Here is an 11,996-nt window from a genome sequence, read left to right on the forward strand (position 1 = left end):
ATTGGCCCCCGGCTCCCCTAATCTCCGCGTCAGACAGCAGATGCCTTTATATGAATATTGGCCCCCGGCTCCCCTAATCTCCGCGTCAGACAGCAGATGCCTTTATATGAATATTGGCCCCCGGCTCCCCTAATCTCCGCGTCAGACAGCCGATGCCTTTATATGAATATTGGCCCCCGGCTCCCCTAATCTCCGCGTCAGACAGCAGATGCCTTTATATGAATATTGGCCCCCGGCTCCCCTAATCTCCGCGTCAGACACCCGATGCCTTTATATGAATATTGGCCCCCGGCTCCCCTAATCTCCGCGTCAGACAGCCGATGCCTTTATATGAATATTGGCCCCCGGCTCCCCTAATCTCTGCGTCAGACACCCGATGCCTTTATATGAATATTGGCCCCCGGCTCCCCTAATCTCCGCGTCAGACACCCGATGCCTTTATATGAATATTGGCCCTCGGCTCCCCTAATCTCCGCGTCAGACAGCAGATGCCTTTATATGAATATTGGCCCCCGGCTCCCCTAATCTCCGCGTCAGACAGCCGATGCCTTTATATGAATATTGGCCCCCGGCTCTCCTAATCTCCGCGTCAGACAGCCAATGCCTTTATATGAATATTGCCCCCCGGCTCCCCTAATCTCCGCGTCAGACAGCCGATACCTTTATATGAATATTGGCCCCCGGCTCCCCTAATCTCCGCGTCAGACAGCCGATACCTTTATATGAATATTGGCCCCCGGCTCCCCTAATCTCCGCGTCAGACAGCCGATGCCTTTATATGAATATTGGCCCCCGGCTCCCCTAATCTCCGCGTCAGACAGCAGATGCCTTTATATGAATATTGGCCCCCGGCTCCCCTAATCTCTGCGTCAGACACCCGATGCCTTTATATGAACATTGGCCCCCGGCTCCCCTAATCTCCGGGTCAGACACCCGATGCCTTTATATGAATATTGGCCCCCGGCTCTCCTAATCTCAGTTCATGCCCTAGACTCCCCTAAAACCAGCGTCGGCCCTCAGCCTCCACTATCTCCAGGCCATAATACCTATGGACCTCCTTTAGTTGTTGCAAAATGTACCTTTCGGGAAGCTAATGTCCAGAGCCACGTCGTACGCCTCGGCAAACACTTGAATGCTTTCCAGCTGAACAATTCCCAGGACATTATCAACATCCGAGACCTGAAAAGACAGGGGCCCCTGAGTCACAAGCAGGTTCCCTGCTGGTTGGGTATATCAGACGTTGCCCTCGTCACCGGTCCATATATACTGCACCGTTCACAAGTTTGGGGTTATGGAAAACGAGTACGTTTTAAACTTAAACTGAGATTGGGGAACATAACATGCCTTTGGAAGACAGGAGTGATGGGAGTGATAGAGGACTGTAAGGAGATGGGGTGTGTATGGCTGTGTGTTTCTCTGTCTATCCATCTTTCTATCTATATGCCGATGTATGGTACCTCTCTATCTATCCATCCATCCATCCATCCATACACATACACTAAGTTTGGGGTCACCCATTAAAATAAGATGAAATGGATCAGATTTGCAGGCAGGTGTGGCTGATTTTTATTGGAATATCTTCATAGAAAGGCCCTTGTTGTCTCGGCCATGCGGCAGATACAAGGCCTGCTACCCCAGCCTCACGATACCTCAAGACGAATGGACTTTTTCACGCTAGCGGCTCTGGCCGCTTTGAAGTGCATCTGGAGTCCACACTCAGAGCGAGGGCCCACTATTCCTTGATGCTGGGACACAGAAAACTCATCGCCAAGGTTTTCCAGTCCCGTCAGGCGCCAGGCGGCAGGCAGGAGGTTGCTGTTTCTGAGGAAGATTGTCCTGGAGTCCTTCCTGTAGGTAGAGAGACGTTGAGGGCCATGACGAATGGGTTAATGAAGGCCGGCTGAGACACGACGGGGTTACATGTTAAAAGGAATCTGTTTGAATGGTTTTATCGTCATAGCAGTCAGTGGAATAATCCGGCTCATTTAACCGTTCCTCTGGTTGCTATGGTGACAAAACCCCTTCTAAGGCTTTGCTCCAGAATCGCTTGTTATAATTGTAACATGCGGCTTCATATGACATAAAGACTCAGCGGCTGATGGCAGAACCCTCCCCTGACGGTCTTTTCCCTGCAATCTCACGCGCAGGCTGTTATTCACTCGCTATCCTCCTAATAATTATCAGACACTCGCACACCGCCTCTCATCCTCTCACCGGTGCAGCAGGATTTTATCAAAATGAATGTGTTTGCGGTCTAACTCCAGCTCTGGGCGGACGCCGCGGCAGGACACCCGGAACACAACCGGCTGGGGATTGTCTTTAATGCAGCAGACGATGCTGTCCTCGAATACGCCCGCCGACGTGGGGTATGCCCAGATACACAACTCCTGTGCAGAAGAAAAGACACACCGAAAATGATCAGATCTACCCCCAGAGACCCCCAAGATGGGGCAGGCAGTGCTGGTGAACATAAACAACCGGACGTGCCCAATCCCATCACATGCGCCTGGACAGTACATGCCCTGTGTGGGGCGGAAATGTCTGCTCTAGGAAGGCAAGTCACCTGCTTCTCGTTGGCCTTCAGGTTCATGCTCGGCGGGTCCAGGATGAAGGCAGCTGCCTTGACGTCATGTTGGAAGCTGAAGGTGATCTCGGCCTCCATGGGAGACGCGTTGCAGATGGCGATGCTCTGCATGTTCTCCGGGTACTGGCCGGCTTTGTACCTGACGGGAAGACGGACAGAATCAGCATGTCTCGGGGCCCAAATCTCAGACTCCCAGAGGCATGTTTCCCCCGCGTCAAGTGTCCGGTAACGGAGGCTCTGTCTCACATACAATATACAATGCTTTTACCCCATGCGTTCCGCATGTTCTGGGCGCAGGGGGCATCTCCTAAACCCGCTCCCACTTCAAACCGTCTAAAGCTACGCGACAAACTATTACTCAAAACGATCAAACGTGAAGCTTTCTGAAATAAGCTGCGGTTACGGGGCCCTGCTCCAGGTCTAAGGCAGATGGTCGGGGGGACTCTGGGCAGGACCCCCGGGGCTTCACCGCTCTATGGCCAGTTACAAGAGAAACCCCCGATGTCCCCAGTACCGATCCCTTTACAGTACCGGGGTTTGAGCCGGCACAGGCTGCATGGCACGCGTCGCGCAGTACTGTGTATACACGCGGCGTATCTGACTCGTCTGCTGTATTCATGTGAAAGTGTTTTCATAAAATGCCATACTATGGCCCCAGAAGGACGGGCCCCTCTACTCACTTTTCTCTGGATTTTCCGCAGAGCAAGGGACCAAATTCAAAGACTCCTCGGCTCACAATGAACTTCTTCTGAACTACGTCGTCTGGCTTTACGTCCTTCTTGACGTGAGGAAAGACCACCCTGCAAATTAAACGACGATACGGCAACGTTACAAAGCACAGAAGTGAACGGAAGAGCGCCGTGGAGCTGTCTGTACTGCTGCGCAGCTCGCAGGGTTTGGTAAGTAAGAGGCTCTCTGGCCGTGAGTCTGCACTCACCTGGGATCATGGCTGATGGCTGGAAAGGCACAGACTCCCCGACAGTAAAGCGAATATCTACGACGGGTCCCGACAAGCTCAAAGTTCAGAGTTTGGTCAAAGTTCCCGACGGTTTTTGAGTCAAAGTGGATTCTCAGAGTAACGTCTCCTCCAGCAGGAACAACCCAGCGGAAAATGCCCAGTCTGGTGTGAAACAAACGGACAAGGATGGGTATGACCGTTCCTCAGCCGATAAAGCCTCTCGCCCCAGCCCGGCTATAACCTCACCGCAGCAGCTTCCCCGGTAGACCCTCTCCGGCGGTGCTGCCCTGGTCCACATCGGAAAGGGGGGTCCGGGTGTCAGGAGGTGGGGAATGGCTGTCCACAGGCTGCTGGCTCTTGCGCAGAGAAGCAGGCCTGCGTTTGTCTTTCTGGCTTTCACGACCCATGTCTGCCGACTTGTCCTTCTTGCTTCGGCCTTTAGTCGGGGTCAGCTGTTCCTCCTGTAAAGATGGAGAGCAAACGCATTGAAGCCGATGTCGGCACAGAGGTTCTGTCTCCCTGGGATAATGACCCTCACCTTCAGCATGGGGAGAGGGAGCGCCGGCTCTGCCTCTGGCTCTGCCTCCTGCTTTTCTCCCATGATAGCATTCGGATCATCAGGAGAAGATGCAACAAAGGTGAAATGGCTGAGGGTCTCCAGATCAGTGGACGCAGCCCGTCTTTCTGGGAACGGGATCACTGAGAACAAGCAAGGAGGAGGAAGTGGGGGACCCGAAGGGCCCAATCCAAGGCCATCGAGAATCTGGCAAAAGAAATCAGATTATACATCACCCATCAATGGTCATTGTAATACAGATCTCTGTGATATACATCTGTCGCATCGGTGCGGACTCTGAGCCGTCTTTCACTCACCTCCTCTACAGAAGGTAACTTCCCGCTCTGCAGAATTTTATTGCCACTTGGTTCACAGGGATCCGTTATCTGGAAATCAAAGTGTGGCACTCCGACTTCGGGCTTCAGCTCGTCCAGCTGCTCCTGTGCCTCGCACTCCAGGGCGGACGGTATTCCTGCAGTCCCTTCCATTCCTCTAAGCCTGTCTAGGCGTTCCTTGTCTGCTTTCTCTTTCTCCTGACGATCCTTCTCTGCTTGACGTTCTCGATCCTTACGGTACTTCTTCCCGGAAGGAGCCTGGCGTTCCGTGGCATGTTCTTCTCCTTCGCGCTGAGCGTCATCCGTAGCTGTGGGGGTGAGAAGGATCCCCTGCACGCGGTCCCAGAACGTCAGGATGTGCAGAATGTCCCTCTGACAGGACTCGTAGCTTTTAAATCTTTGGATCAGTGGTCTGTCGGTCTCGTCGTGCGAGTCCTTCTCCAGATCGTTCTGTACTGACACAAGCTGTAGAGGGTCCTTATTCCTTCTCTTCTTACCGGGGTCATCGCCTTCATTGAGTACAGACTCGGGGCGTTCTTTGAGCGACACTTTCCTCTCTAGGCCGGAGTCTAAGTGTGGGTCGGCTTTCATGGTGTGTGTGCCGATCACCTGGGGAGAGAAACAAGGTATCTGTTAGTGGCCGGGCGCTATGCTTAAGGGCTAGTGAAGCGCCATGGATTCACCAGGACTAGTGGAACGATACCCACAGCGGAACACATTGGATCGCTAATACGACTCGCCATGTTGAGTATGATCAGGCATCCGCTGAGCCTCACAAAAGGGCTAAAACTAAGCCGGACCAATGTGAGCAGGCGGTGATTTCACGGCGTGCACACAATGAGGAAATGAGGAAGCACATCGCACAAGAGCGGCTGGGGTCGTTACAACTTGTCTGTGGATATTGGATGCTGTCACCATGACACTGCGCTCTTTACCTGTTTGGAGCCCATTTGGCTCTTTTTGCCCCCCGTCTCTTCTTTGCCTGAATCTCGGCTCTTTCCTCTGCGCATTTTCTTCCTCAGCTCCTCTTCCTCTCTCTGCTTTAGCAGCTCTTCCTGCATCCTCCGCTCGCGCTCTTCCCGCGCCAGGCGCTCCTCGCTCTCCCTGTGTCAGAACACACAGTTAGCGCCCCCCGCAGTCCATAAGACCCCGCTGTAACTCCAGGCGCTGCAATCAGCAGCCTTAATGGCCATCGGCGAGCCGGTGATAAACAGATAATAAGGGCCGATATAAACCCCTTAGCCAAATAAAACAGAGAGAATTGGATTCGCCATCGCGGTGTCCTTTTCACCACAACATACACTATTACCAATCTAACGCAGAGGCTGGGGACAGCATGAAGAGGGGGCAATCAGCAGGGACAAAGCACTGGTTTCCATGGGAACTGCTCTGATCTATCATTTTCCTGTCTGCATGCGCCGGGTGACTTCGGACATGAGTTCATCCGGACAGACCTTTCCTTCCGCTGCCGTAGAGCCTGGAGCCGCAGCTCATCAATACGAGATCGCTTATCAGCAGGAAGGTTCTCATACTCCTCCTCGTCCATCTCCTCCATCAGAGCTTTCTCCATGGCCAGGGCGCGCAGTATTTCCTGCTCTTTTACAACACGGAAACAGGAAGTCACCAAATATATACATTTATATATAAATATATACCCTAACCCAAGAGCCCGCCTCCACGCACACGCAAGCCAAGAGCCGGCCTCCACGCACACGAAAGCCAAGAACCGGCCTCCACGCACACGCAAGCCAAGAGCCGGCCTCCACGCACACGCAAGCCAAGAACCGGCCTCCACGCGCACGCAAGCCAAGAGCCGGCCTCCACGCACACGCAAGCCAAGAACCGGCCTCCACGCACACGCAAGGCAAGAGTCGGCCTCCACGCACACGCAAGGCAAGAGCCGACCTCCACGCACACGCAAGCCAAGAGCCGACCTCCACGCACACGCAAGCCAAGAGCCCGCCTCCACGCACGCGCAAGCCAAGAGGCGGCCTCCACGCACACGCAGACTAAGAGACAGCCTGAAATACCTTTGCGCTGTCTGTGTGCGAGCTCGCGTGACTTCATGGCAGAGTAATCCTGGTGGAGGTTGATCAGATATATGTGTCTTCGATTATTCAGAGCTTTCAACAAAATCTGAAGGGCAGATGAAGGATTCCGGGCGAACAGGGTATCCAAGCCGTCAAACACTACCCCGCGAAAACAGTCCTTTAACTGAAAGATGGGCATAAGGAATGGATTTTATCGCAGGGCCATATATCTGCCAGAAGAGAGTACATGGTGAGCGTGCAGCAGCCCAGGGGGGCCGCGTGCAGACCGCCCCGAATCAGGCTCCTGCTCTGGTATTGGGGACATGCTGGTTACATCTCTTTACCTGCAGCCTCTCACTCAATATATCCTGAAGCAGCTCTTCTGGCAGAACACAGCTCATCAGACCCATTTCACCACCTACACTGGCACTCACACTCAGCCGCCGCTGAGCACGACCTCCTGGGAGAGGGGAACTCCCGGCCTGGGGACAGACAATCAAATAAACATACATAAAACACAAAACAAGCACAGAAATGGGTGGAGAAGAAGGCCTGGAGGACAACTCTTACCTGAGACCCCCCCGGTTCAGACAGGTGTTGCTGCTTGGCTCCCTGCACTAGGTGGCTCTCCGACTTGCCTTTAGTGGCCATCAGGCTACCTCGGTTACCTCTTGAGATGACGGACTGAGAAGCTACTTTAGACTCTGCCCCTTGGCCTCCCTCGGCTGTATGTTTGGCTAAGGCCTCCACACTAAGTCTTGGTTGACCACCGACCTCTGCTGCCTGGGAAGCTGGAGCAAAGAATGGCAATGATAGAGAGCCTTACACGTCCACGACAAACACGTTTCTGCACAACGTCAACAATTCATTCCTAAAAGAAAGCATCTCGCATACAGACGTGACTACGACACCCGAGGTATATCAGGGGTCCCCAAATCCCGCTTTCTCACCTGCCTCTTCTACCTCCCGCTGAGTCTGTTCCAGCGACGCTTTGGAGCAGAGTTTTCTTGCTTTTAGACCAGTAGGGCTGTTACTGTCAGAAATGGCTTCGACCACCACAGAGTCAATAGACAGGCAGGCAGTATTATAGTGCTGAGCCAAAGCCACCGCGGCAGAGGACTTCCCTACAGCAAACAAGGAAAAGAAGCCATAATGCAGCCTCGCAACCTGCAGACTTATGCAGCCTCAACAGGCCAGGTACAGCACCGGTACAGCACCGGTACAGCACCGGTGCAGCCACTAAAGAAGACAGAACACAATGCAAAATCCATCAGAGGCCTAGCGGCTGAGCGGCTGCAATTATATAAAACTGGGAAACTCGGCCCCCTCTTTTCCTACCCATAGGTGTGATCTCCTTCTTTAGGAACTTCCACCATTTCCCTGCAGCACTGGCTAACGGTGGCCATTCCCTGCAGCACTGGCTAACGGTGGCCATTCCCTGCAGCACTGGCTAACGGTGGCCATTCCCTGCAGCACTGGCTAACGGTGGCCATTCCCTGCAGCACTGGCTAACGGTGGCCATTCCCTGCAGCACTGGCTAACGGTGGCCATTCCCTGCAACATTGGCTAACGGTGGCCATTCCCTGCAGCATTGGCTAACGGTGGCCATTCCCTGCAGCACTGGCTAACGGTGGCCATTCCCTGCAACATTGGCTAACGGTGGCCATTCCCTGCACCATTGGCTAACGGTGGCCATTCCCTACAGCATTGGCTAACGGTGGCCATTCCCTGCACCATTGGCTAACGGTGGCCATTCCCTGCAGCATTGGCTAACGGTGGCCATTCCCTGCAGCATTGCCTAACGGTGGCCATTCCCTGCAGCATTGGCTAACGGTGGCCATTCCCTGCAGCATTGGCTAACGGTGGCCATTCCCTGCAGCATTGCCTAACAGTGGCCATTCCCTACAACACTGGCTAACGGTGGCCATTCCCTGCAGCATTGGCTAAGCCTCTGCTATACTACAACTCACCAGTAAGAGGCGCTCCGTGCACAATGATTGCAATACCCCTGCGGTAACTTGCTGCTCGGCCCTCACTGCTGGTATCGATGCCCAAGTGCCTGGCAATGGCCTGGGAGACTGGGTTCATCTCCAGCTCCCCGACTGCCACCTTGGTGCCTCCGTTGCTGACCAAAACCTTTTCTCCTGCAAAACACTGACCGATTAGCGGAGCCCCCCCTTTCCCAGATGTGCAAACGGTAAAATCAGGAACGCGTTGTGGAAAACAAGGAAGGAGGGATATGAAAATCTGAGCACCCTATAACACTGCATTAGCAGAGGCCCAGATATAGCCCCACTCGCTGCCTAGGCCATCATTCACCACAGCGACGCTGCTCACCTGGGCCTTTCGCTGGGTCCTCTCCAGCATCTTCCAACTTGCCGTCTCCTCTGGAGGAATGGCTCTCCCCACCGGTGGCGGCAGAGGGTAAGCGCTGGGATCCAGATAGATTGGGATTCTGTCCCGTGTCAGACGCTGGGTCTTCTTCAGTGTCCTCTCCGACACCTGGAAGGTAGATTAGAACAAGTCACACATAGAAGATAGAAACGCAGTTGCCACCATCTCCCACCCTGGAGGGTACATTTTAGGAAAAAGACAATAACTGGCAAGTCGCTTCCGGTAAATGGAGCTGTTCCCTGTAACCAGTGACTGCTTGCAGTAAATGGACCCCCCAGCTAGGAAGGCAGTTTGATGCTGGTATGATTACCTCTCTCCAGAAGTCTTGCTTCCCTGTTGTCCTCTAGCAGCCTCTTCTTTTCCTCATAGAAGTCCAGGACTTCCCTGGGCAGCCTCTCTCCCGGCAGCCGTGGAGGGAGCAGCAGGGTATTCTGAGCATCGTAGCTCTTCAGCATTGCAAGCACCTGCACCCGACGAGCCACGTTAGTTGGCAGCTTTTAAATTGATGGGTAACATTGCTACAAAAAAAATGCTGGATTCAGACGCAGCCGGGACTCTCTGTACTAACCTTCTCTTCCTCCAGGTACTGCTTGTCCATCTCCAAAGAATAGAACTCTACGGGGAAACTGCACGGGTTCCTCACCAGAATATCCATACTTTCCCCAGGGCTGAACGGAAGGACCGGGCCCAGCTCCACCACCGAGGGCGAAAACTCCAGCTGCGGCTCCAAGCCCTGACCCTGGACGTGGATCATGAGACGGTGGCTGCTCTGCGCCAGCTGCAGCACCACACGCTGCCTGTACAGCTTCTGAGAACGCACAAGGCAGGCAAATAGAAGACAAACTGACCAGAACAGCAAAGCAGAGAAGCCCGGCTTGCTTCAAGCGTGATCATCTGACAACGTGTTCCTTCTAAGAAGCTCAGCTAAGCTCACTGTGGATGGTGAGCCACCGTTCTGTGTTCCCTTCTGTGCCCCTTCCCCCTGTCCATCCTCATCTCAGAGACTTACCTCCTCTTGGGGAACAAATTTAATCTCCACGTTCTTCTTCTGTCCGGGAAGGAGCACGCCTGAAGCTGGAATCATCTCAAAGATGGCGGCTCCTGGCTTTGTGTCCTGGCGCTGTTTCTTGCGGAGATGCATTGGAGTGTGTTTGTCTACCTGCAGCGCATATGGGGAAAAGCGTGTGTGCACGCATGAAAAACAAGGCTGCCACGTGTAGCAAGGCCACATTCAGCACTCAGCAGCGCGTGCCGAGCTTTACCTCGCAATGATTTTATCATTGAGGGAACACACTGATACCTTGGCTTCATTCTCCTGTCTCATCGCCGTCCACTGGCACGGCACAGAGAACTGGTTGCACAGCTGTAAGGATCTGATCTGACACTGGCCACACTGTACGGGATCAAAGTCCACGATGTCGCTGGACACGCTAAGACACGGTATTGTCACGCATGCCCTGAGCCTTACGGGGAACGCGGGGCCTCCGATCACCTGCCGTGGGAAGAGAGATGAGTAAACACATTACCGAGGCGGAAATTGACCCGAACTTGATGCGCATATAATTAATACGTTCTTTATCAAGTCAAACAGGGGAAGGGAAGGCAAATTCTAAACACTGCACCTGGATTGGCATCACCACGTCCACAGGCCCGACACCGAGGTTAGCGCCTCTGGGATCGAACTTCACCTGGAAAGTCTCCGCCTGATAGCATGGAAGGTTCTTTACACGGTCTAACTCCGTCGTGAATCCTGCTCAGACACGCAACAGGCGGCGGATATTAATGTCAAACCCCAAACATAGAGTCAGCGCGCCCGTCACATCCCAGTAACGGTTTACCTGTACCGGCTAGCCCACGCCGGTCCGCGCGGAAGGACACAGGGCAATGTCCGCTGTTGGTAATTTTGACAGTGTGCGTGCAGACGTCTCCCAGAATTACAAAGCCAAAATCCAAGAGGTAATCTGGCAGTAAGGCCCTGCAATACATCATCACAAACCCATTGAGTGTGAAAGGCTAACATATTATTATAGCTGGCCACATGCTAGAAGCATAGACGGCTGTAACGAGGGACAGAGAAATTTGCTGAAGTATTAGAAACGGGCAAGAATATGCTGTAAAAAGAGCCAGGCGGGCAGAGGAGCTGACAATCACGCAGAGGAGCTGACAATCACGCAGAGGAGCTGACAATCACGCAGAGGGGCTGACAATCACGCAGAGGGGCTGACAATCACGCAGAGGGGCTGGCATTCACGCAGCATGTGACACAACCACATGTCAGACAGAGAAGGGCTCTTAATGATGTAATAGGATGTTTGCCTCAACAAAGAAGGTAAAAACGTGAGGGAAACACATTGTTTCTAAATAAAAGTGTGAGGAAAAGTGCCCCGAGAATTGGTGGTGTTATTTTGATCACCTGTGAAGCCTGCGCATGGTCCCATCGCTGGACTCCAGTGCAAGCTGCTCCGTCGCATGCTCCTGCATGAGCAATCTCTCCACCTCCCTCAGCAGCAGGGTGTTTGTCTGCAAAACACAGCATGACTGTCACCAACGACACAACCGCACCAGCGCAGAACACCTCCGCACACACACAGAACGGATGACCGCTAATCAGGGGACACAAAGACTGATGGGAGAGAAGTGCTCGGTGTCTTACGGAGGAATGAGATGCCTCTCGAGGAGACTCTGTGTTGGCTTCTGGGAAAGAGCCACTAGTCAAGGTGTCTTGTATCTTCTCCCAAGCCTTTTCTACGTAGGCCTGAAGCTTGTCATTCTCTGGAAGCACAGACGGACAATTACAGCAGGTGGGGGAACATAAGCATCCTCCAAATAAAAAGAAGACACAATATGACAGAAGAGTGCAGGCAAATAGCTCCTGGGACACGTACCATTAATGTTACGTGGAAGATCCAAGTAGATTCTAGGGAAGACTCCTTTCCCTCGAAGAGTAATATTTTCAGGCTCCAGATGGGCCACCTGCAGCTGGATGACTTGATGGAATGCCTCTGGGACCCCCGGGAAATAAAAGACCTTCAAGATTTCCTCCCCACCAGCAGCAACGTGGCCCTGAAAGCAGACACAGACTATAGCCACTACCATGCTGGTCTCTCAGGACCACAAGTCAACAGAGCAGGAGGTGAAC

At 53.4% G+C, this 11,996-nt stretch overlaps 1 protein-coding gene across 1 annotated transcript in view; it reads right to left on the reverse strand.

Moving 5' to 3' along the window:
- HYDIN (HYDIN axonemal central pair apparatus protein) overlaps positions 1-11,996 on the reverse strand; it is a 49,458-nt gene that overhangs the window by 19,850 nt on the left and 17,612 nt on the right. Inside the window, exons 29-54 of the mRNA XM_053449821.1 lie at positions 11,743-11,920; positions 11,511-11,629; positions 11,271-11,377; positions 10,696-10,832; positions 10,480-10,607; positions 10,158-10,349; positions 9,867-10,016; positions 9,426-9,665; positions 9,168-9,321; positions 8,801-8,965; positions 8,434-8,607; positions 7,414-7,587; positions 7,034-7,254; positions 6,808-6,945; positions 6,464-6,647; positions 5,888-6,029; positions 5,369-5,537; positions 4,416-5,042; positions 4,081-4,305; positions 3,789-4,003; positions 3,522-3,704; positions 3,265-3,384; positions 2,564-2,723; positions 2,215-2,387; positions 1,650-1,848; positions 1,080-1,179 (exon numbers count right to left, since the gene is read on the reverse strand). Of these exons, the coding sequence (XP_053305796.1) occupies positions 1,080-1,179; positions 1,650-1,848; positions 2,215-2,387; positions 2,564-2,723; positions 3,265-3,384; positions 3,522-3,704; positions 3,789-4,003; positions 4,081-4,305; positions 4,416-5,042; positions 5,369-5,537; positions 5,888-6,029; positions 6,464-6,647; positions 6,808-6,945; positions 7,034-7,254; positions 7,414-7,587; positions 8,434-8,607; positions 8,801-8,965; positions 9,168-9,321; positions 9,426-9,665; positions 9,867-10,016; positions 10,158-10,349; positions 10,480-10,607; positions 10,696-10,832; positions 11,271-11,377; positions 11,511-11,629; positions 11,743-11,920 (4,774 nt within the window). The remainder of the gene's footprint in view (positions 1-1,079; positions 1,180-1,649; positions 1,849-2,214; positions 2,388-2,563; positions 2,724-3,264; positions 3,385-3,521; positions 3,705-3,788; positions 4,004-4,080; positions 4,306-4,415; positions 5,043-5,368; positions 5,538-5,887; positions 6,030-6,463; positions 6,648-6,807; positions 6,946-7,033; positions 7,255-7,413; positions 7,588-8,433; positions 8,608-8,800; positions 8,966-9,167; positions 9,322-9,425; positions 9,666-9,866; positions 10,017-10,157; positions 10,350-10,479; positions 10,608-10,695; positions 10,833-11,270; positions 11,378-11,510; positions 11,630-11,742; positions 11,921-11,996) is intronic.

Source organism: Spea bombifrons, chromosome 10, assembly GCF_027358695.1.
Source record: "Spea bombifrons isolate aSpeBom1 chromosome 10, aSpeBom1.2.pri, whole genome shotgun sequence".
Classification (NCBI taxonomy): domain Eukaryota; kingdom Metazoa; phylum Chordata; class Amphibia; order Anura; family Pelobatidae; genus Spea; species Spea bombifrons.